At 41.9% G+C, this 25,826-nt stretch overlaps 2 protein-coding genes across 5 annotated transcripts in view; one reads left to right on the top strand and one right to left on the bottom strand.

Annotated features, from left to right (window-relative positions):
• CNTNAP2 (contactin associated protein 2) overlaps window positions 1-25,826 on the bottom strand; it is a 2,322,964-nt gene that overhangs the window by 293,101 nt on the left and 2,004,037 nt on the right. The gene's annotated exons all lie outside the window — the stretch shown is intronic.
• The window catches only part of EZH2 (enhancer of zeste 2 polycomb repressive complex 2 subunit), an 86,850-nt gene continuing 81,842 nt past the window's right edge, over window positions 20,819-25,826 (top strand). For 3 of the 4 annotated variants that reach the window (XM_032782097.2, XM_032782096.2, XM_075062603.1), the window contains exons 1-2: window positions 20,819-20,925; window positions 22,558-22,623. In XM_032782097.2, coding sequence (XP_032637988.1) covers window positions 22,586-22,623 — 38 coding nt within the window. In that variant the 5' untranslated portion in view covers window positions 20,819-20,925; window positions 22,558-22,585. The remainder of the gene's footprint in view (window positions 20,926-22,557; window positions 22,624-25,826) is intronic. The other variant, XM_032782098.2, reaches the window with a different exon arrangement.

Genomic DNA, 25,826 nt, shown 5'->3' with positions numbered 1-25,826 from the left:
TTAGAGACTAACACATTTATTTGGGCATAAGCTTTCGTGGGCTAAAACCCTCAAAAGCTTATGGTCAAATAAATGTGTTAGTCTCTAAGGTGCCACAAGTACTCCTTGTTCTTTTTGCTGATACAGACCAACATGGCTACCACTCTGAAATCTAGAATAGTTTACAATAATAAAAAGCTTTCCTTAGAGCAGGTCTAGACATCATGGTAGTTAAAAAGCTGGTGGGCACCAATGCCTTGTCTACACTAGTGTTTCCAATATTGCTGCCACTGGCAACAACAGTGGGAATTTTTTTCAGAAAAAGGATAAGTGCAGACCAGGCTAATGGGGCTGTGTGGGATAAAAATGAAGTATGTCCCATAGTGAGGAAAACCAGAGAGGTATAGTGTCACAGTTCCCAAGATCACTGCACGTTTGACCCTTTTGTGACCTCTCTCACAATTCAGGTCAACTGCACCTTTATTCTCTCCTTGTGGTCTAGCTTCTGGCTCCCCAGCTGTTGCCTGTCCTGGGTCTCTCTCCCATCTGATTTGGGTATTTCCAGGCTGAACAGTTCCCTGACTATACTGTGACCTCTGCAGCAAAAGACAGTCCTGCTTCACATCTTTCCGTAGAGATGGTACACAATGTAATTGCCACAGTTAAGTTACCACACCGCCCTTAATAAACAATCACATGTATTCCTAAAGTGAATGCATTACAGATAAAACATACTAAAAACAATAAAAGAACTGACACATATTCCTAAAAATGTAAATTTAATTCAATAAGGTTTGTCCAGGATATTGCAGGATATTCCCAAATCTGTCTTTGAGGACATCCCTAACAGGTCTCAGATCTCTAGCTATCACCTTTCTCGGGGCAGGAACCCACATTTCTTTCCCTCCAGCTCGGGGATTTAGGCTGCAATTTCCTCCTGCATATCACTGTGATCATCTTTGCAAAGCCTGAGTTTCATTCAATAGTTGCTTCCCTGTTATCGTTGAGGAGCTATGAGAGGATTTACCAGTAACCAGCCAGCCTTCATAAAGCAAAGTATTTATTTACAACAAAATAATTACAGAAAACACGTTTATTGAAAAGAGAAAAGTTTACATGCACCCGTCTTCCACAGAGACACTGGTAGATTTCAAAGTGCTTCAAACCCTTTCATCAGGGTCTGTCCTGGTTAAAGTCTCACATCAGTTCTTGTGAGAGTGACCCCTTCTCCATATGGAGGTTGCCCACTTTAGACAATTCATAGTTCTTTGTTTGCTGGACCTCTTGACTTGATCAAAAGAAGTATTTGCAATTTCCCCCGGGGGTGGTACTTCTACAGACTTCCTTGCCTGTCTAGGGATTTGCATGAAGTACCCGCTTGTGATGTTTGTTCTTAGTAAATCCCATCATTCATATTTAGCGACTTCCCCTCAGTCACTGCATTGTCTTGTTTCAAGAATGCAAATAACCCCTTCACATCTGGCAGGTAACAATACAAGGTGACAAGAGAAACTGAGTCAGACAAGCTTTCATAACAATAAATCAGAAGTTTCCCAGTTCTCCACATATAGAATTGTATTCCTTTGATTTGAATGGATTTTAATAGGTTCTTTGCTAATTTCTATTCCCTTTTCTTATTTGCATGGAAGCATTTGAGAAGTGGAACAGCAGATGAACCAATTTAGTAGAATTTAGGAAAGCTTTGGTTATTACTAAGTAAGCATTTAGAATATGATAATTATTGCTAAGCTTGGTACGTATTTTGGAAACAATAAAGCTGATGTAAGACAATGGCCAAATTCTTCTTCATTATACAGGTGTAATAAAACAGAAAAGTGGCTCATTATGTTTGACTACTAGGTTTGCAATAAGATACGGTCTGATTTGGGTAATGTCTGAGCCTCTTCAGAGCACTGTAACCAATATGGATCTATCTGACTGAACAGGCTAAATGCACCCTGGGTGAAAAGGCAGATTGCACATTTCAGAGTTATATGAATGTAACTAACTGCCAACTTAGGCCCAGCATCTTACATGTTTCAGCTTTGTTTCCAAACTATATACCAACATTAGCCATATTTCACATATTACAGTATTCCAAATACTTGCACTTCAGTGTAAGCAAATGATGGAAGGACTACACAAATGTATGGATTATTCAGTACTGATCCCCATGCATTCACACACATGTAATAGTACAGTCATTCGCTCATGGATAGAAATGATCACAGAAGCAAACGATATGCTGAATCATTTACATAATTAGTCAATCGCTGATTCATTCATTTTTTCGAATCTGTCATTTGTTCTTAGAGGCTTAGAATCTGATCTCACTTTTACCTGTAAGAAGTAGGAGTAACTCCAATTAAGTGAATGGAGTCACACAGCTTTAGAGCAGCAGAATCAAGTCCTCAGTCTCTTAGGCCTTGGCTACACTTGCGAGTTACAGTGCAGTAAAGCAACCCCGGGCGCCGTAGCTCACTCTCCATCCACACTGGCAAGGCACGTAGAGCGCTCTGACTCTGCAGCTACAGCACTGCTGGTACTCCACCTCAGTGAATGGAATAATGTTTGCTGTGCCCCCACTGGACCCAGTGTGAACAAAGTGTTGCGTTACTATGCTGCAATCAGCCTCCAGAAACGTCCCATAATCCCCTTAAGTCAAGTGGCCACTGTTGTAATTGTTGCCGGCTGCTTATCAGTTCCAAGAAAAAGCAAACATTTACTGTTTGCTTTGAGTGGGGGGGGGGGGTTCTGAACTTACAAGACAGCATGCTGACACACTCTCAGCACCCCAAAACCCTACTCTCTCCCCCCCCACATACATACAACATACACCCTGTCATAAACAGATGGTTAAGGGTTAATGCCTCTTTTATCTGTAAAGGGTTAAAAAGTTCACCTAGCCTAGCTAACACCTGACCAGAGGGACCAATGGGGGAACAAGATGTTTCAAAAGGAAGGAGGGAAGTTTTTCCTTTGTTTAGAGTTTCAGTTTCAGCTGGAGTGAAAAAGATCAAGGAACCAGCCTCTTATCAGAGTAGTAAGTTTTTAGAAAGGAATAAATAGTTTATTTATTCTTGTAATTGTTTTGTCAATAGTAGAATATTGGGGTATTTTGGGATTACTGTTTTTTAATGTGTATACTAAAATTGTTGCGTAGGAGAACATCCTCTGTTGTATTGATAATCTGGTTGTTCTGAGAGTAGTGGTATCTAATCTCTCTAAAGGGTTTCTACCTTCTCTTCTTAATTAAAAGCCTTTTTTCTTACATACCTGATTGATTTTCCTTGTTTTAGATCCAAGGGGATTGGATCTGGTTCACCAGGGATTGGTGGAGAAAGGAGGGGATGGTTAATTTCTCCTGTTTGAAGATCCAAGGGATTAGATTGGACTCACAGGGATTGGTGAAGGAATCTCTCAGCACCCAGGGAGGAGAAGGTTTTGAGGGACAGGGATGATCCAGACACTGAAATTTCTGAATGGTGGCAGTGGTACCAGATTAAGCTAGTAATTTAAGCTTAGAAGTGTCATATGACGTCAGTCCCCGCATCTGTACCCTAAAGTTCAGAGTGGGGAAGGACTTGCCAACACATCCTGTCAGCGAGGCTTTTCCAAGCCCCAGCCCACCCCACATAGAAAAAGCACATGCAGTCACGTTGCATGCAGGCCGCCTCAGGATTATAGGGGTCATGCGTTATTAAACTGGTGCCCTATGCCAGATGGCACCACCAAGCCACAGCCTGGTGGGGAAGGGGAGAGGGACGAGACACAAAGGTAATGAGATGCCCAGCCTGCCTAATGGTGGTGGGAGATCACAGTTCCCCGCAGAGACTCCATACCCTCTCCCTCATGCAGAATGGATATGAAGAAAGTACCTAATAAAAGCACTAAAATTTGGGAATAAAAATTGTCGAGTCACAGGTTTTTGATATGCCCTGAAGTTTGTCAGAGATTTATTTGCAAAAACCGTAGTAGAGGGCGAGTCAGCTGTCCTTGCTGAATATTAACATTATAATGAGGAATAATGATGCAGCTCTTGCTGTTTTATTTCTTAATCAGTTTATCTAAGTGCAATTTATATTTAAAATGTACTTAAACTTAAGCCAGCATTCCAGATTACTAACATATTAACTCACTGAAACAAAACATATTTTAAATTAATCAGAGAGGTTTAGTGTGTTCATAACAATGTTCATTGCTTTAGAAAAAGGGAAGATAATTACTTGTGTGATCTCCATAACAGAGACATGGTTAAGAAATTTCACCAACTTTAAAAAAATATGTTCCAAAGATTTAGGTATAACAAGGATTTATGTCTTAACTAAGGTACTGATTTTGCTGGAGTCTTTTAAAACTATTTCATGGATAGTCAGAAGTAAAAAAAGGGAAACTCTTGTTCTCACAGCTATCTGAAGGGAAGGACCGTTGTCCTTTAAGGGCTCTCTTCATGGGGATGGGGGGAGAGTGGTGAAAGGATGGACAGAAAGGACAGGAAGACTGGAAGCACTTTTTTTTTTCTATAGTAATTAAATGTGTATTTTAGATAAGGGAGGTCTTGAAGGATTTATTTAAAAACTGTACGTCTGAAGATCACGCACTAAGGCTAAAGATTGTGCATTAAAATCTATGCAAGCATTTTTAGAAATGTTGATTTATATCTTCACCAGCTCACTAATGAAATTTTTAAAGCAAATTTTAAAATGAAGGTCTGTAGACTGACATTGTCTGTGTAAATATTACATTAATGCACAACGTTTGTCAGTAAAGTCAGAAACTGACAGTATAATTAAAAATTATTTGGGCATAAGCTTTCGTGGACAGCTGATGAAAGGGTTCTGCCACAAAAGCTTATGCCCAAATAATTTGTTAGTCTCTGTGTGGAAGCAACAGGAGGAGAAAGGACTTGGGATTGGTTGATAGCAGGATGCTATGAGCCGCCAATAGGCGATATGGCCGTTAAAAAGCAAATGCGGTTTTAGGATGCATCAGGCGAGGTATTTCCAGCAGAATAAGAGTGTTAGTACCGTTATAATAAGCGCTGGTCAGACCCCACCTAGAATATTGTGTGCAGTTCTGGTGTCCCATGTTTAAGAAGATGAATTCAAACTGGAACAGGTTCAGAGACGGGCTACTAGGATGATCCGAGGATGAAACCTGCCTATGAAAGGAGACTCAAAGAGCTGGCTTGTTTGCCTAGCCAAAAGAAGGCTCCGGGGGATATGCTTGCTCTAATAATATATCAGGGGGATAATGTTAGGGAGGAGAGAATATTTAAGCTTAGTCTAACGTGACAAAGGACAAATGGTACAACTGGATATTAGGAAGTTTAGACTGGAAATTAACGAAGTTTCTAACCTAGGGGAGTGAAGTCTGGAACAGCCTTCCAAGGGAAGTAGTGGGGCAAAACTATCTGGCTTAAACCTAAGCTATGATGAAGTATATGGAGGGATTGTATGATGGGATAGTTAATTTGGGCAATTGATCTTGAGTTACAGCAGATAAGTCTGCTCAATGGTCTGTGAGGAGATGTGGTGTGGATGGATCTGAGTTAACTGCAAGAGAATTCTTTCCTGGTGCTGGCGGTGAGTCTTGCCACATGCTCAGGTTTAGCTGATTGCCATATTGGGGTCGGGAAGGAATTTTCCTCCAGGGCGGCATTGGCAGGGGCCGGAGGTTTTTCGCCTTCCTCTGCAGTGTGGGCATGGGTCACTTGCTGGTGATTCTCGCAGCTTGAGGTCTTCAAACCACAATTTGAGGACTTCAATAACTCAGTCCAGTGTTAGGGGTGTTATAAAAGTGGAGTGGTAGGGTCTGTGGCCTGCTTTGTGCAGGAGTCAGACTAGATGATCATATGTGGTCCCTCTGACACTAGTCATGAGATCTTATGAGTTCAGGAGGTGCACAAGGACCTGTCCTGGAGTGTTTTTGCTGGTACAGACTAACAGGACTACCACTCTGAAATCTGTCAGTATATACCTTGGGGTTGGCAAATGCCTGTTAAATGGCTTTATTACCCCTTGAATGTCTCTTTAACAGTTTCAATGTTGTGCTAATAGGTCTGGCAGGCTGGAGGTTTTTTCACTTTTAACTACCAGATTCCCTCCCAAGGAAGACTCACTAGGCTAGAGCAGCCATCAGTGGGAGCCTGCAGGAGGGTCAGAACAGGGATAGGAAAAGAAGAGGGTGGACACTAAGATCCAGTGGTGCCCCAAATTTTCAGGTGCCCTATGCAGCTGCCTATGTTGCCTATGCCTAAGGACGGCCCTGCTTGCATGCTGGGATAGCTTCCCATAATGCACTGCTCCCAATGCTGCTGCAAGTGCCATAAATGTGGCCATACCAGTGCGCTTGAAGCTGTCAGTGTGGACAGACTGCAATGCTTTCCTTACTGCGCTCTACGAAGGCAGGTTTAACTTACAGCGCTCTACATCTGCACGTGTAGCCATGCCCTTAGATACTAAACACTGCAAAATAACTCTTTGAAATGACTTTGCACTATTTTGAGGTATTAAGTAGGACTTAAGTGTTACACAAGCCTTGTCTGGCCCTCTGTACAGGGGTGAATTGCCTTGAAGCTGCAAGATCAGATTCTAGTCTCAGATATTTTAAATTTACACCTGTGTAACTTACAGCAAAATGTGATTCGAAGAATAGATTTTAGCTGTTGTGCAGCTGTCCACTTGACAGCAGTCCATGAAGATGGGTATCAATGTCAGTGCATGCAGAGTACTCTCTTTCCTTAAAAAATGTTCAGGTCTAAAATCCAATGCATATAATTGGTTAGGTAATTCCTCCAAATTGTAGGCATCATCTCCAACATTACAGCCCCAAAGAATAAATAATAAGTTTTCTAAATTGTTAGACAGAGATTAGCTTTTTTATCCTATGATGTATCTTTGATATAAGTTTAAATTCGGGATTTTTCTTTTACTCAGCTGCCCATAATGAATGGATATACTAATTGTCAAGATTCTAGTTCAAATGCAACATGGTAATTAATTATGTCAGTCATTTACCCTGTTACAAATTCTATATTATTGTGTACTAGATTTTGATATATAATGCTGTTGGATTTTGGACTTTTTTAAATTCAAAAGAATCACCTCCTACTGTACTATGAAAATAATAATACTTTCCATCATAAAACGTGAAATCTCTTATTTTTCTTACCCACTGATTCGGGAACAGAATATTGTTCTCTAAATAATGGTTTTCCCTACTGATAGAAGTGTAATCTTTGTTTTCACTATTTCTATCTGCTGCGATATGTACATAATAAATTAAGCTGAGGATCAGATTCAGTGTTTTCCTCCATAATGATTGTCAAATACCTACAAATCCTGGACTAGAAGGAATTAAATTGATTGACACAAAACCACCTCAGCAAATGGGCCAGTATAATATTTTTTTCTGAATTTGCATTTATTTCCAGACATTTTTATCCAGGGCTTGGATTGTGCTGGTACATATGGATCTGGAGTACCTGCATCTTTCTGCAGGTACTATCTTGTTCTCCAGAATCTCAGTATAACTGATGCAGAAATGTCTATGGCAATGTCCAGACTAGGATTTAAAGATGTGCTGGCCACACGTTATCTAACCTGTGCTAACTAACATGGCTGTTAGCCAGGATGGGCAGAGATGGTGTTCCTAGCCTCTGTCTGCCAGAAACTGGGAACGAGCAACAGGGGATGGATCACTTGATGATTATCAGTTGATTCTCTCTGGGGCAGCTGGCATTGGCCACTGTCAAAAGGCAGGATCCTAAACTAGATGGATCTTTGGTCTGACCCAGTATGGCCGTTCTTATGTTCTAACTTGGGGTATGTCTTACTAGAAAAAAAGTTGTGCTCTTACCTCTTGTTATCTAAGGGCTTGGCTACACTTATGATTACAGCGCAATAAAGGAGACCCGGGCGCACTAGCCCACTACCCGTCTACACTAGCAAGGCACGTACAGTGTTCTAACTCCACAGCTAGAGCGCTGCTGGTACCCCACCTCAGTGAGTAGAATAACGTTTGATGCACCCCCCACTGGAGCACCCCAGTGTCAGTGTGCATGAGGTGTTGCATTACTGCACTCTGATCAGCCTCTGGAAACACCCCATAATCCCCTTAAATCAAGTGGCCACTCTTGTGATTGTTTTGGATATGCCCTTTGAAAGCTCCATTAGACAGCCGGCATGCTTATCTGCTCCGAGACAAAGCAATCATTACTGTGGAATGTTGTGTGTGAGAGAGAGGTGGGGGGTGGGGGGAAGGTCTGCTGATGTCTGAACTTACAAGACAGCATGCTGACATACTCTCAGCCCCCCAAATCCCACTCTCTCTCCCTCCACATACACACAACACACTCCCTGTCACACTCCACCCCCCTCCATTTGAAAAGCATGTTGCAGCCACTTGCATGATGGGATAGCTACCACAATACACTGCTCTCTGTGGTGATTGCAAGAGCTGCTAATGTAGCCACGCCAGTGCGCTGTCAGCTGTCAGTGTGGACAGACTATAGCACTTTCCCTACTGCGCTCTATGAAGGCTGGTTTAACTCAAAGCGCTCTACATCTGCAACTGTAGCCATGCCCTAACTCTGGTTTCAAAGACGAGGTAAGATCCTAGTGAAGATACAGTAGTTTGTAGTCAACATAAAGACTGTGGAGGAGCTTAAAACTTCAACTGCCTTGTCTTCCCTAGGATTTTACCTGGTGTTAATTACCACGTTAGCTAATACAAAGTAGGGATGTGGATTAATCGCAGTTAACTCATTCAATTAACTCAAAAAAAATTAATCGCAATTAAAAAAATTAATCATGATTAATCGCAGTTTTAATTACACTGTTAAAAATAGAATACCAATGTAAATGTATTAAATATTTTGGATGTTTTTCTTCAGTTTCATAGATATTGTATTCTGTGTTGTAATTGAAATCAATGTGTATATTATTTTTATTACAAATATTTGTACTGTCAAAATGATAAGTAAAAGAAAAAGTATATTTCAATTCACCTCATAAAAGTACTGTAGTGCAATCTCTTTGTCGTGAAAGTGCAACGGAGTGTTGTCTTTTTAAGACTTCTGAAAGCATGCTCCACACCTCATCCCTCTCAGATTTTGGAAGGCACTTCAGATTCTTGAACCTTGGGTCGAGTGCTGTAGCTACAGTATCTTTAGAAATCTCACATTGGTACCTTCTTTGCATTTTGTTAAATCTTCTGTGGAAGTGTTCTTAAAATGAACAACATGCGCTGGGTCATTATCAGAGGCTGCTATTACATGAAATATCTGGCAGAATGTGGGTAAACAGCAGGGGACATACAATTCTCCCCCAAGGAGTTCAGTCACAAATTTAATTAATGCACTATTTTTTTAACGAGCATCATCAGCATGGAAGCATGTCCTATGGAATGGTGGCAGAAGCATGAAGCAGCATACAAATGTTTAGCATATCTGGCATGTAAATACCTTGCAATGCCAGCTACAAAAGTTCCATGCAAGAGGTAGACTGAGTGGACTTGTAGGCTCTGAAGTTTTACATTGTTTTGTTTTTGTGTGCAATTATGTAACCAAAATTTTTTTTAAAAAAAATTGATATTTGTAAATTGCATTTTCACAGCAAAGAGATTTCAATACAGTACTTATATGAGGTGAATTGAACTATACTATTTCTTTTGTTTATCAATTTTACAGTGCAAATATTTGTAATACAAATAATATACATTTTGATTTCAATTACAACACAGACTACAATATATATGAAAATGTAGACAAACATCCAATATATTTAATACATTTCAACTGGTATTCTATTGTTTAACAGTGCAATTAAAATGGCAAGTAGTTACAATAAATGTTTCTAATCAAGATTAATTTTTTTAGTTAATCATGTGAGTTAACTGCAATTAATCGACAGCCCTAGTTTTGGAAGAATACAATCATCTTTTTTTTCCCCAACTTGACCCTGCTTTTATCAAAGATATTTCTTAAAGTATATGAGATTATGTTCTTTAGAATATGCTATATTGTCCTCAGAAACACTTAACAGGGAATTAAATCCATTTTTAAAACATGGAGATTCTTGAATAGCACCAGAGACTGCAAGTGACATTTTTCAGTTTCATCAAATTTGTGCTGTCAAGCAATATTCACATTATTAGCTTTATGTGTGCCCTAGATTTTGAGTCTGTGAGTACATATATATGGAAATAAGTGACCATGATTACATATTTTAAGCACTATTTAGATCAGTGTAACTACTAAAACTTCTTAAATTGTCCAGCCTATTCTAGGCTTTAAACATACCTTTACAGAAAAAAAAGGGAGAAACTAGAAATAAATAACAAAAGGGAGGGCAGGGAAGGAAGGTTGAGGGGGAGAATAAGATGCTAAGAGTGGAGCATTGTGTAGGGAAAATTCACAAAAAGGTGGGTGTAGTGACTGGACATGGGGAGAATGCATAGAGGAGTAAGATATTGGACAGAGAAGGTAGGTTTCACACAAAGCACTCTGTGATAAAGTCTTTATCTTTAAATGCATTGTTAAACTTTACTAGTTAAAGAGACATTCTGCAATCAGATAAAACTGAAAAATTTGCCTTCTACCAGTGAATTTTTTAATCCTGGCCCCTTGGCTCCTAACTGAAAAAGTAATTTGACCCTTGTCACCATAGCCCAGCCCTCTTTGTCTAGATTTGGTTCCCCCAGGCTGAAGGGAGGCCAACAATCAAAGATCTGAGGAAACAACTGTTTGCATTCTTGAAGACTGCACATCCTTTTCAATGAATGGAACGTCCAAGTTCACTAGATAGCCACATTTGCTGAATATTTATGCTAGTAAGGAACAATTACTGACATTTAAATGCTTATCCTTAAACTTTCATGTTAATAAATCACTGAACTAATGGAGGCATTTCACAAAATACACTGGTTCAGTCTGAGTCTTCAAATTGCAGGTATGTGCAACAAGGAGATGAAGGCTAATTTTCAAAAGAATGGGTTATTTTTGTTCTACAAATTGAGGAATCCATGAGACTGCAAAATAAACAGCGAAAGATCCTTTCGAAACAAAACTATGCATACTTTAAAAAGCTTACTTAAAGCACTTTAGAAAGTTACCTGAATCCAGCTTTTAAAGTCAAAATCATTTCCTAATTAATATCGGTGGGAGTCAATTTCTTCCTTTCACAATTGACTTCACACCTTAAAATGCATGACCCTACCCAGTAAGCTTTCTCTCTTATAAGTTAACAATGGTAATTTGAAAGGGAATTCAGTTTCATTGTTTTTGTTACAAGTTGAAGTGATTCTTATATCAAAAGCAAAAATACTGGAGTTTTGTTTTAAATCCCATAATTTAAAATAAAAAATCTATTATCCTGTATTTGCTGCAGCGCCTTAATTTTAGAGTGAATTTCTGTGTATTGCTCTCAGTTCCACCTTTGCTGTGCAACCCTTTTCCTCCAACAGAAGGTTTTGTAGTTAAATTTTCTCTGAACTCTGTACAAGAGCCTAGAGGTGAACTGGTCCAGGATACTGAAAGCATCTTGGCCTGTCTGCTAATTTCTCTGTATAAAATATATTATATACATATATTATGAGACGAGTAATCATTTAGAGGCCCGATGGCTTGTATAGCACTAGGGGATGACCTAATCCCATTGGAAAACTGAGAACCAGCTGCTTGTGATGTCAGCTACACCATGAGACTCACACAGGCCCTCAAATTGCATGGACAGGTGGGAATTCTGATGTAACACCACAGTGCATTAGCATTGTAATCATTGTATCTTTTATTTTCTTCCTCTGTGTACTGCACCCTTAAATCTCTGAGTATTCTGGAGTTGGCCCACACAAACAGTGTGTCTATGCTTGATTTTTTAGTTGTGTTTTACTTTCCCAGTATGATGATCAATTCAGTGAACACACACTGTGTGTCTCATGGAGACTTTAGTAATCTTAGTTTTAAATTCTCTTAATCTAAACTAAATGTCATTGTGACTAAAATTATGTCTGTACTTTGTGTCTGGAAAAAACATAACTGTACAATTATGATAATTAAATTAACTTCTAAAGAAAAACATAACAGTCTGTGAAAATATAGAAGATACAGAATTAACTTTTGAAACTATGTATAAGGTTGCATTTCCTTTAGGGAAAATAATATCAAGTAATATTTGAATGGAAAAACATTTGAAACAGAAATATTATTTTGTAAAGAAAAATTGATTTTGAAATTTATAATTTTTTAAAAACTTTCACCTATTAAAAGTATATTACTAAACTGATTACCAAAGTTAGTGCACTCAATGAAATAAAGATTATTTTTAAATGATTTGAAGATTATAAAAACAGTTAGAGGTTGGGGCTGTGTGGGCGGGGAAAGAATGTATACTGCGTTTCAGCTTGTAAACATGATAGCGGTGGATTGGATTAAGATAATGCTGTTATTGGTTTAGTCCCCTATCCTGCCATCAGTTCTACACAGAAAAACACAACCGTGAGTGCAGAGTCACAGTGAATTCACGTGGATTTGATTGCCAGATTTGGGCCACGAAATCTTATTGCTCAAATTGTCATTGATGGTTTATTGATTAATAGAATTACAAAACACCAGTTTCTGAAAAAGCGACCAATAACTTCTCAGGGAAGATTCACTTTTGCAGCTGAGATGTAAATTGACATGTTTAAAGACCAGCATATCAGAAAATGTGTAGAGCAGTACTATGAACTAAATGATTGGTGTATCTGGGACACACTCGCCAGTACAGATACACAGAGCAGCTTATTTAGATTGCTACACCCATAGGCTGCCTACTGTACAAAATAATGTCATTATTATGAATGCCTGAGAGAGGCTGGATGCATATAAAAAGTGGGAGCAGCAGGTGTTAATGTTGATAAATACAAAGTGGATCTGATCCTACTCCAATTGAACTAATGGGAACTTTGCAATCAACTTCAATAGGAGAACTGGACCTAGTGTGTTTCAAGTCGACTAGGTTGCATCTTGTTATAAACCCACCAGAAAAAGAAAATAAATAAACTCAGCTTTGGTCTTTAGTCACAGCTGGGTCTCAAAGCAGTCAGCAGGGTCTGTGACATAATCCACAAGGCAGTGATTTAAACAATGTGTGTTTCCTCGTCAGAGCAATAGCATGTGGTATGAACTCCTGCTGTCAGTCATCACATCAGGGGTGGAGCTAGCCTACATTGCTCCCTGCTAGCCAGGCAGGAAGCAGTACATGTAGTCCATTCAGATAGTGTTCTAGCCCTGCCCCAACAAACCATGCCTCTTTCAAGCTAAGGCTGTTCCCCCAGACAGAGATATTACCTAAGCCCCTCTGTGCAGAGATCAGTAGTGAAATTATTAGATGAATAATTATAAACATACTGCTGTAGAGAACAATCTACATGTTTTAAAATTTTTGATTTACTTTGACATTACAGTATTTCTTTGTGAAAGTACCTCCAGATGTTAATATCGCATTACAAAATTGTACTCCTCTACACTCAGGTGTGTGCAACTTAAGAAAAAAAGAAAAAAAAGTGAAGACATGGTATCTGTATGCTCCTCTGTAAATGATCACAAATAATTTTTTTGTGGTTGTTTTCAAAACAGTTGGTTTTTATGGTCATGTGCATTGGTGAGAAGTCTCTCTTATTCCTCTTGTCTAATCAAAAAAATTCAGCAGTAATATTTTATTCACATATACAAATATAAACAGAGATGTTTCATTGGTGTTTTTGGACCCAGTCTTGATAGTATTGAAGCCATTTTGAATTTTGTCATTGATGTCAAGGGGAACAGTATCAGGCCCTTTAATACTCAATATTTTATATAAAATTGATTATGTGATTGATAGAAAAAAGAAAAAAATGTTTTAAACAATTCCAGAAGGCTGCCATATCCCATTCTGATTTTCTCCAGATTCTGATTTTATTGACATTGTCATTTAATTTATAAATGTCTTCGAACTTAAACATTTTTGAAAATGTACTACTTTTACATAGTTTTATTTTGATAGAGTTTTTAAAACTAAAATTCAAAGAAAAACTCCTCAAAATATCAAAGTTCAAATTCTTGTCAGACATTTCCTTAGTAATTGTTACATTGTGAGTGTCTTGTAGATGTTTTCTTTTTTGTGAAGTAGATTCTTAGCTAAACAGATATTCATCCACCATGAAAATAAGTTAGAAACAAAAAAGTCACTGGGGTGGCTCTGCTGAGTGCACAGCAAACAGCTGCCAACGTTCTGTTAGCTGTTTGAAACTGACTGGGAGGGTGATCAGAAAGTCTGCTTGGATTTTTTTCCAATTGTTTTCCAATATAATTTAACATTTAAAAATGTTAGAACTGAATTCAGATGGAAAGATTCTTTTATTCAAAACCAGAAACAAATAACTCCTCCCACCACTCCCCAAAAGCCAAGTCTTTCAGAGTGTTTGGTAATATTTAATTTCCCAGTCAGCACTAGTTGCTTTCAAAAAGTAATGGACACACAAATCATTCCATTCAATTGCAGATAGAAAGTGGAATGACATCTGTGCTGAGATGAGGTCCAATTCACAGTACATATACTGTAATATTAATGTACTGAATCATGTGACTAAGCCAATTACAATCCATTATTTTAAAACTTATTCAATAATGACTACCTTTACCTCCTAACTGAAAACAAAACTAAAAAGTGATCATGAAATAAAATTCTGACAATCAAAATAAAGTATACATTCTAAACAGTAAAGGAATGTGGTAGCCATCTTGAATTTGGCAGCCATCTTGGGGTAATTTAAATAACTTCATATCCAGGAATAATAAATAAATCACATTTTACAAATGTGAAAGTTTTGGTGGTTTTAAACCTGAACAACAACTTTTGAAATTGTCAGTCATTTCAGGAATTCAAAGAAGGATAGGGCAATCTATCACTGACATGTTACTATGAGAAGAAATTAGTTCAAATATTGTTGAACTCTATGCTTGCAAAAAAAGTTGTTAAAATTAAAGTAAACTACTGGATAAACCTACTTACAAGATAACGAGCTAAAGACAAAATATAAAATCAGTGTTGCCAACTCTTGTGATTTTATTGAATGTCTCATGCTGTTTGGTATTTTTCTTAAAGGCCCAACTGCTGGTTGGAATCATGTGATTGGATAATAAACTCGACTTTTTTTTAAAGTATGTTTTTAGCCCTCATGGTTATAGAAAATAAAATCTGAAGCAGCCATAAGGCAAATAAAAAGCACCTAAAATGTAGTATTTAAAAGAAAAGAATGATTTTAAAACAAGCTTGTGCTTTTAAGGGCTTGACTCTTGATTATATTATATTATATTATATTATATTATATTATATTATATTATATTATATTATAGTGGCACCTAGGAGCTCCAGACATGGATCATGGATCCCATTATGCTAGCCACTGTACAAACAGAACAAAAAGACAGTCTTTGCCCCAAAGAGTCTACAATCTAAGTATAAGAGAAGAGACAACCAGTGGGTACAGACAGACAGACAAACAATGGAGCTCAAGAAAACAATGACACAGTGCTGGTCAATATGATAGGTTGTGATCTCAGCACACCATCTGCTTAATTCTTAACTCTTAAAGGAGTTTTAAGAAGGGATTTATAGCTTAATACATTGCAAAGCCAGAAGGGACCTCTGATCTACAGGCCATAGAACTTCCCCAAAATAATTCCAAGAGCAGAGATGCACAAACTTTTTGGGCCGAGGGTCACATCTGGGTGGGAATATAATATGCAGAGCTGGGACAGGGGGTTGGGGTGTGGGAGGGAGTGTGTGATGTGGGAGGGGGTGTGGTGTGCAGAAAGGGGCTCAAGACAAGGGATTGGGGCAGAGGAGGGGTGTGGGCTGTATGAGGGGGCTCAGGGAAGGGGGTTGCAGTGCAGGAGGGGTGCAGGGTGCAGCAGGGGACTCAGGGCAGGGGGTTGGGGTACACAGGGGTACAGAATGCAGCAGGGAGCTCAGGGCAGGAGATTGGGGTGCAGGAGGGGTATGGGATGTATGAGGGGGCTCAGGGCAGGGAGTTGGGGTATGAGGTGCAGGCAGGGGGCTTAGGGCAGGTTGTTGGGTGGTGGGGTACAGGAGGGGTTCAAGCTCCTGACCCGCTTACCTCAAGCGGCTCTGGGGTGCTAGCGGCACGCACCGGGGCCAGGGCAGGCTCCCTGCATGCCTGCCCTGTCCCCGGCCCTGCGCCACTTCAAGAAGCGCTGCGGCCCCTGGGGGCTGGGGGGCGGAGGGCTGTACGTGCACTGCCCTTGCCCGCACCTCCAGATACCTCTCCACAAACTCCCATTGGCCACGATTCCCTGTTCCCAGCCAACGGGAGCTCCAGAAGGCGGTGCCTGGAGGCAAGGGCAACGCAGAGCCCTGAGGGGCTGGATCCGGCCCGCAGGCCGTAGTTTGTCCACTCCTGTCCTAGAGCATACCTTTTAGTGAAACATCCAATCTTGCTTTTAAAATTGCCAGTGATACAGAATCCACCAAGACCTGTAGTAAATTATTCTAATGGTTAATTACCCTGTTAAAAATTTCCAGTATGAATTTGTCTAGCTTCAACTTCCAGCCATTGGATCAAGTTATAGTACCATTCTACGCTCAGTTGAAGAGCCCATTATCAAATATTTCTTGTTTCCCATGTAGATAGTTATAGACTATAACCAAAGTTATCCCTTACTTGTCTCTTTGTTAAACTAAATAAATGGCCTCCAGGAGATCAATCATTGTAAATCATGTTTTCTGATCTTTTAATCATTTTTGTGGCTCTTCTCTGAATGCTCTCCAGTTTATCAATGTCAATATTTAAAGGAGAATATTGAGGTACATTAAAATTCTAGGTTTTTTTTGTAGATAATGGAGGTTGTGTGTGCCCAAATTCATGTCCAAGATGGTGCTGCTGCAGGGCGGGCTGTGTGCTGCTCAGTCCCTAGTTGGCATAGTGGGGGCAGTTCTGCGGGACAGAGGCTGGGTGAGAGACATGCTCTGCACGCCCAGGAACATGATGGGCGGAGGGAGGGGGACATCTCAATATCAGATTCTGCCTGGCTTTGCATAGTGGAACAGGAGCCAGGCGCTCAGTGCCAAACAGTGTGGCCAGCTGTGGCTCCATGGCAGAGGGTGGGAGGAAGCAGAGGCAAAGTGGTGGCTGCAGATGGCAGTGCCACAGGACAGTAGGCAGAGGAGGGGCATCAAACTTCACCCCAATGTGGTACAAAACTTGGGGGGAGAGTCCCCCTGCCCTCCCTAAATGTGGCTGTGTCATAAGTAGATAGGTAAGGTAAGGGTTAATTTTCTTTTACTGTAAAGGGGTTACAAAGGGAACCAAACACCTGACCAGAGGACCAATCAGGAAACCGGATTTTCAAAAGTAAGGGTGGGAACCTCTGGAGGTTTTTGGCTTTGTTCTGGGTCTTTTTGTTTTCCTCGGCTGTGAGTAAACAAGCTTTCTTCTAACTCATCTTCTTTCAAAATTTCTACTAACATCTGTGAGTAAAAAGGAAACAAAGTAATCGGCTGTGATGTGTTGGATTTGTATTTAACAGGGTGTTGATTTGCTGGACTGGTTTAATTGGGCTATCTTTAAATCAACTGTTTTTATTCATATTTTCTTATAAGCAAGAGCCTGTATTGATCTCTTAATGCAGTATATTCTTTTGTAATTTCTTTTTTTTAGATATAAAGTTTCTTTTAAACCTTGTGAGTTTCTTTTCCTAGTGAGGCAAAGGGATAGAAATTTCTGTACCAGGTATCTGTCCTCCCTCACAGGAGACGGGAGGGGGGAGGAGCCTTACACTTTGTGTTGACTTTCCTATCGTCCCAGGGCGGAAACAGGCTAACGGGAAAAGGAGAAAGAATCACTTTAGTTTCCCTGTGTTTTGAAACTGTCTGTTTGAGAGAAAGGAGAACAAGGTTTCTTGTATTGTGATGTAAAGGAGATTGCATCAATTCCTCCCAGTGGCTCAGAGCAGGACGCCGGAGGAGGGAAGGAGGGGGGACTTTCCCCTTACCGGTAGACTCAGATTTCTGAGTCGGGGGGTCTTCCAAAGGAAGTTGGGAGGCCACAGGGGGCCCCCAAGGAGTATTGGGGAACCCAGGCTGATAAGAGCCTAATCTTATCTGGGTGGCAGCGAAGTAAAATCCCAAGCTGGTAGTGAGCTTGGGGGAGGTTCACAGTAAACACTCAGATGTTGAACTCTAAGTCCAGATTTGAGACAAACGTTTACCACAGGCTGTCAATAAGAAATGTCCTAAAGTGAATGAGAAATTATAAGTATAGTGAGGATAGGCTATGAAGGGCCTGGAAAATGAAGACAAGAAGCTTATATTTGTTGTAATGGCAAAAGGGGAGCCAGCAGATGGACACAAAGAGAGGGGTAACATGGTCAAAGTGCCAAGCTAGGACAGAGGTGGGCAAACTACACCCTGTGGGCTGGATCTGGCCCATCAGGGCTTTGCATACGGCCCACGGGATTGCCACCCCTGTGGTACCACAGGCCCCACGCCGCTCCTGGAAGTGGCCAGCACCATGTCCCTGCAGCCCAACGGGTTGTGGTGGCAGCACGCTTTGCACGCTGCCATTGCCTGCAGGTACCACCCCCTGCAGCTCCCATTGGCCAGGAATGGGGAACCGCAGCCACTGGGAGCTTTGGGGGAAGAACCTGCAGGTGAGGGCAGTGCACGGAGCTCTGCCCCCCTTCACTGAGGAGCCACAAGGACGTGGTGCTGGCTGCTTCAGGGCCAGGGCAGGCAGGCATTCTGCCTGAGACCCGCTGTGTTCCGCTGCCACCCCAGAGCTGCTCCAGGTAAGCGGCGCCAGGCCAGAGCACACACCCTGAACTCCTCCTGCATCCTGCACCCCGACCCCCACCGCACGCCTCCTACAACCCAGCCCCCTGCTCTGAGCCTTCTCATATACCCCACACCCCAACCCGAGCCCCTTCCTGCACACCACACCACACCCCACACTCCCTCCCATACCCCAAACGCCTGCCCCAGCCCTACATTCATGGCCCTGCATACAATTTCCCAACCCAGATGTGGCCCTCGAGCCAAAAAGTTTGCCCACCCCTGAGCTAGGAAAATGACCTTCACAGCAGTATTTTGAATTGATATGAATGGGGCAAGATTGTATTTGTCATGGCCAGAGAAGAGATGTTGCAGTAATTGAGATGAAAGATGATGAGAGCCTAGAAAAGAATTTTATAGTTATTTATTATTTGATTCTCATAATACCTAGGATTCCCAGTTGTGGACCAGACCCTAGTGTGTGAGGCACTGTACACACAGAGAACAAAAAGATGATCCCTTCCCTAAGTGCTTGCGTGGATGGACTGGAAAGGAGGTGATGTAGAATCAGCTAGATTTAAACACAGCCTGGATGTGAGGATCTAGAGAGGGCAAGTTAAAGCTGAAGACCAGATTATGGGTCTGAGTGATGGGGAAGATAGCAGCATTGCTAGGAGTTGGCAATACCCTCAGAGAGGATATAATTAAAACCCCATGACTGAGCAGTGAGGTGGACCATACATCTTGCTGATGCTATAATTTTTGTGGTTTTGTTAACATGTGAGGGGAGGACCTGGTGGGCTGTGGTTCACAGGCAGAGAGCACCACATGGAAGAAGGTGTGGACAGAACATGCAGAAGACAGAAAGGAGTGGTTATCTGTATGGTTTAGGTCAGTGGTCCCCAACCTTTTTCATCTGGCGGGTGCCAGACGAGCCACGGAGAACCCTGGCGGTGGACAAGTATCTGCCGAAATGCCACCAACAAGCTGCGTCATCCACAGGCATCACCACTGAAATGCCAAGCATCATCATCCAGAGGCATTGCCACTGAAATGCTGCCGAAAATTGGTGGCATTTTGGTGGCAACGCTTCTGGATGACACAGCTTGTCAGCAGAATTTTGGCAAATGCTTGTTTGCCAGCCAGTACATGGGCACAATTAGACACCCTGTTAGGCACCATGGTGCCCGTGGCCACCGCGTTGGGGACCCCTGGTTTAGGTGAAGGACAGAGCAGAGATGATAAGGGGCCCATCTACACTAGGCAAGTTTTTGATCAGACAGGCCATATCCACACCCACTAGAGGCCTGGCACAGATGCAGTTTTGAATGGCCTGACCCATTTTTACTGAAGTCAGCTGCTTCTGGAAGCCGGCTCAGTCACGGCAGGTCCGGCTGCCTTCCAGGGAGCTACAGGGCGGCTCCACAATTGGTTTAGCCGAACTGGTTTGGGAACGGGTTCAGCGAAGCCAAGGTCAGAGGCGGGGCTGTGATCGATCCAGGGCGGAGCGCGCCAAGCTCTGAACCGCCCGCCTCAGAGTGGGAAGCAACAGGCAGCAGTGAGGGACGCGGGACTGCTGAGCTCCCCGCGCTTCCCTCCCTCCCGCGCGCGCAGAAGCATGACAGTTAAAACCGTTACAGCTCCCAATTTCGAACTGATTCAAACTCTCAGCAGCGCCGAAGAGGGCTGCCCCTCCCTTCCCGGGCTCTTCCTCTTTCAGCAACCCCCAAGCTCCTCACCCGCAGCCAAGGCGGGCTTCCAGGCTCTCCCTCCCCGCGCGCCCCGATTCCCTCGCCCAAGGGGGCTCAGGAGCGCGCGAGGACTAAGAGAGGAGCACAGAACTCCCCATCACCCCAGCCAGCACGAGAACAAAGAGAGCCCTTCCACCCCCTCCCCCCCCGCACGTGGGGAGCGAACTCCCCGCCCCCGGCTCCGCCTCTAGCCGCTGCCGATTGGCTCAGGCGGCCCCTCCACGTCCATCCAATCGGGGCGGTGCTTGGTTCTCGCCAATGAGCGCGCTGCCGATTGGGCCGCCGGGTTTGGCGCTCGGTCCGGGAGGGTGAATCCGGCGGCCGGAGGCAGAGTGGAGCGGAGAGGGGACCCGGAGGCGGCAGCACCGGCGGGGGTTGGGGTGGTGAGTGAGCGAGCGAGCGACCGGCACTGAGCGGGCGGGAGCCGGGAGCCGTTTTTATAACCGGCGCCCTTTATACTGTGGGAGGAGGAGGAGGAGGAGGAGGCGGCGGCGGCGGGAGGAGTGAGGGGGGAGCAGAATGAGGAGTGGGGGCCCCAACCGCGCGGAAACTCACCCCCCTTCCCCGGGGAACAGGGTGGCGGGCCGCGGGGGGAAGCGGCCGGCGGCGGGGCACGCTCTGCCGGTCGGTGACAGCTGACGAGAAACACGGAGCGTGAAGCGCCCTTTGTCTAAGTTGGCTCTGCCCACCCTGGCGGAGGGGTCCCCCCTGGACCGACCCGGCTGAGACAAAGGCGGGACTAGAGCCGAGGGCTTGGGACCGCTTTGGACCCCTAGCCAGAGCGGGCGCCTTGGGGAATACGTCTGTGATTCTCCTCCTCAGACCTCCCCGTTGACTTCAGACTAGTGGCGGGTGCAGGGGCAGTTTGACCGCGGGGAAGCCCCGCGCTCCCTCTTCAGTCCCCCTCAAAAGGGGAACGAGGTTTTAAACAGTCTAATTGAAACGCCACAAAATCCTTCGTTCCCTGAGGATGAGACGAGAAAAAATACAATTAATCTCCCCAAACGAGGGGGCCTCCCTGCTACGGGGAGAGATTTGGGCACTTGAGTCTCATGTGCTCTTAGATAGTCTCCCGGAAGCTGATGTTCAATGCGGAGCTGTCTGTGGGTTGTTCCTTCTTTTGCTGTTTCACACGAGTTGCCGCTCTTGATTCTCCACTTTCCTCCTCCCTTCTCTTTGTATATGAAAATCCCGGGTGCAGGAAGGATGTTAAATGCAAAGGCAGTGGGATGGTCTTACTGGCAAACCTGCCCAAAGGCAACTCGAGTGAACTTCTAAGGACAGTAGTGGGTCCCTGTCTTCCACAGCATTGCATGGCATTTCGCAAGTTCAGATGGGCTGGCGACTGTGATTCTAGAACGAAGTGTGTTGAACATGAGGCATGCTCTTACTAAAATCATGGTTTGTCTTGAGTCATTTCGGTAGGTGTAAGGGGGTGGTAATGGAAAGAAAGAGCTGCCTTTTTATTACAACTGTAAGCGCAAAAGAGTGACTGGTAAATATGACAAAATAAGATTGTTGTGTGATCTGGTATTATTTTGAAGTGTTTGATATTAACAGTTGCCTGCAGTGATTCAGAAGTTATTGGGAGTGAGAAGGAGAAAAAAAGCTTGTAGGTGTGTTTATGTAAATTAATTTGGGTTTTGTTCCAGTGGCTTCTATCTCCTCATTCTGGAATACCATCCACATTGTTCTGGAGTGGGAACAATACAATATAGAGCTAGAGAGGTGGGAGTTCAAATCTCTCTTCTCTTCCATCTCAGAAATTAAGTCATTGAAAGACTTCATTTTTATATTTGAATTTCACTGATACATCTTTTGTGCTACTTCACTGAATGTTGTTGTATACAGATGTATCAGTGTATAAATGTACAGGGATTAAAATACGTAGTGGGAATTCTATCGAATTTCTAAACTGGGATTTCCATATTGATTTCTGGGGTGTAATGCTTTCTAGAATCTGAATGTAATTTGTAAGAGTTAATTAAAAGGCCACTCTTTCTGTTTATCCCAAGTGTCCATATCAAATTGGGAGCCTCTGGAATGTTTATTTGTGGTAACCAGAAAGCATGTTGTGAAGGGTGAGTACTTGTATGCATTGTACTGTAAGTACTTTCAATTTGGTCTGTTAAAATTTGAATACTCAAGACCTGCTGATACCTCATGAGCAACTCTGCAATATAGCACACTTAGTTGTGTTTTTCCTGCAGTATTTTAGTGTGGAATCTTGCATGTAAATAGGCTTTTTAATAAAAAGTTCAGCTGTTTTCTGATGTGTTTTTTAATCTTTCACCTAAAGAGACAATCCTCTATTGCTTAGCTGTTGTGAAGATGATTGTGACATCAAATAAAGGGTTTATCTTTAAATAATAAGATAGATTCTTAAGAAACATAAATCCTGTTTTCACAAAAAATGTCCCTAGTAATTAGAGGACAGTGATGAAAGTTTCTACTTAAACTTACTTTTTTTTTTTTTTTTTTTTTAAAGCTTTACATGAGGTGTCAACAATTGTCGTCTTAGAACTATGCCATATTCAAGATCCCAGTTTTCGTTAATAGAAATCTGTAGGATTTGGGTTTCTCACAGGGATGTTAAAATATAGCTGTACTCCAAAAAGTGACTTTATGGAATTCCACTTTATCACTGACTTGCAAATCAAATTTGCGTAGTTTATCCAATCTGTCTAATCTATCTAAACTCCACACTGTAAACTTGAGGCTGGGAACTTGAAGGTCAAGCTGTTTTCTTTTCTGTCTCTCACTAGAACTACTAAAGACTTCAACTGGAATTTAGTTAGCAAGGTTGAGAATAGAAATCAGTTCTCTCTGATAACATTACAAAGCAAGGAAGACTGAAATATAGTGCCCGTTACATCATTACAGTTAGGCAGCATATATACTGAGATTTAAAGGTTCTGACTATTGTGTTCTAATTTTTTGTCATAGACAAGGCAATGTAGACTTCAGCAACACTAGTTTGAAGACATGTTAAATCTTTAAATCCTAGTCTAGACATTACTGCAAATACTCAGGAAGTAGATCTCTTGAATTTGAAGGTGTGGCCATATTTAGTGTTTTTTGTCAGATCCTAAGATTTAATTTGCAAACATCTGAAGTGTTTAGGCTTTCTGGTTGTGAAGATAACCTTCAGTGTAAAAAAGCAATGTTGTTAAGTCCTCATCTAGCCAGACAAACACAGGTGTTCAAGTGAACACAATTAGGCTTCAGAGTTAACAATTTCCAAGCTGATTATACTTGTCTAGTGTGGCTGGACATATATTGACTTTCCAACATGTCAAGAGGCTAAGCTATAAGTCTCAAACATTATTGTTGTATTATGGTGATTGCTAGGAGCCCTAGTGATAGACCAGGACCTTATGGTGCTAGGCACTGTACAAACTGACCCTTTCCCAGCGAGCTTACGGTATATAATAAATATTTGATATTTCAGTTGGTAAATTTTAAAAACTAGGGAAAGTTTTTATTATTAGATACTGTTGCATTCCCATGGTGCAATTAGAGCATTATTGTGGATTTTTTAATAAGAATTGTTGCAGTAGTAGTAAAGAGGATAACTTTAATAGAGGTTTGCTTGCATGATGCATAAATAGCATCATGGGACACTTTACAGCTAATTGTAATCTGCATATGTAAATAAAAGGAAATAATAGGTTACAGGTAGCATTTATAGATATTATGACACATAGAATGATTGAGCGTGAGGAAATAAATAGGCAAGAAGGATTTGAAAAGATGGAGTCTGCTAGGCTTTCTTTACAAACTTTTGCCCACCCAGGCAAAAATTTGTTTACCAGCTCTTATAAGGATGGAATGGGCAGAGAGAGAGAGTTTAGGTGAGCTCATTTTTGAAGGGCCTCATTAGGCACCAAGGCAGTGTCTGCACTAGAAAACTGAACCATTGTTGTTAAAACAGTACGACAGAATCTGTTTAAACACGTGTTTCAGTGTGTCCATAGTAGCCACTCTGATTTGGGTTCTGATGAGTTGCAGTTTTGCCCTGTATCCACACTAGCAGTGCTCTAAACAATTTCATACGCAGTGTAACTGTCTCAGAGGTCCTGGGATAGCTTCCAGAAGTAGTGAATTCTAGGAGATTTTGAAAGCGCCACCAGTTTGATGTGGTAGAGTCCTGGAGGGATTGTTTAAGCATTTTGTGCTTTTGCCAGCAACCTTTGTTCCCCGTCCCGCTAAACTAATAGTGGTTAGACTTGTTGACAGCCAGCCTAATCCAGATGATATTTGGAACCTTATACATGGTTTTGACAGTTATAAAACACTTTGCATCCACACACAAGTCTTCTAGGAGGACCAAATGGTGAGTTACTCTAATGTTGTCAGGGTCCAAGAGATAATTCCAAATAGTGGGGTGGGGTGGGGGAGGGGAGAGGAAAAGGAGCAGGGAACATGACGGTAGACATAGGATTTACCACCCATTTTGGAGAGAGGTGCAAGGAGGGAAAAAAGCCTGATGTGAAAAGTATTGAATGGATGCAAGAATAGAAAGATGGAGGGGAAGGCAAATTCATGGAAGAATATGAAGACATTAGTCACTATTTAGCATGTGTTAAGCATGCATTCATTTTAAATAGATGTGTAAGTGCTTTGCTGAATCATGGTTTAAGAGGGAAACTTTATACTAGTTTCTGAAATAGATATTCTGTCTGCCCTCATGAACACCTACTGAAGATTTGAGATGAGGGCAGTGTATTCCTGCGAATGGCTTAAGATGAACTGCTACACTTTAATTTGGACAGTTGAGATGGCAAAAGAGAGAACTGTTGGGATCCAGACAAGGAAAGCTGAAACTGTAGCTGAAGCTGGAGTAGACATATGCTAAGTCTTGGCCCCGGGCTCAGGCCAAACCCCCCTTGGATCCACACACCAATTGTGGAACCTAGGGTCTGAGCCCTATTGCTTACCTGTCAGCACGCGATACCAGTTTAACTCAGATCCCAGAAGCCTTCTAGATGTGTCCCAGAGTTCCTTGGGGCCAGGGTTGATTTGATTTAAATCACTAGTCAGGAAGACTTGATATAATCATGGATTTCTACATAAAAGTGTGTTCTTGTTGGTTATTATAACCTTAATACATATTCTTCACAATTCAGAGATAGATGTAGGTTTCATTTTTAGAAGGTACACACTATACATTGTTAAAATGATTTATTCTGAAAACTTTTCAGATTAGTTTTACATCTATATCAGAAAATGAATGGTTATTTCATTTACCAAAGGTAATTGAAGCAGATATTTATGAAGTCAT

The sequence above is a fragment of the Chelonoidis abingdonii genome, chromosome 2 (assembly GCF_003597395.2).
Source record: "Chelonoidis abingdonii isolate Lonesome George chromosome 2, CheloAbing_2.0, whole genome shotgun sequence".
NCBI lineage: Eukaryota > Metazoa > Chordata > Testudines > Testudinidae > Chelonoidis > Chelonoidis abingdonii.
Note: the sequence above shows the minus strand (reverse complement) of the source record. Positions and strands in the feature narration are given on the sequence as shown.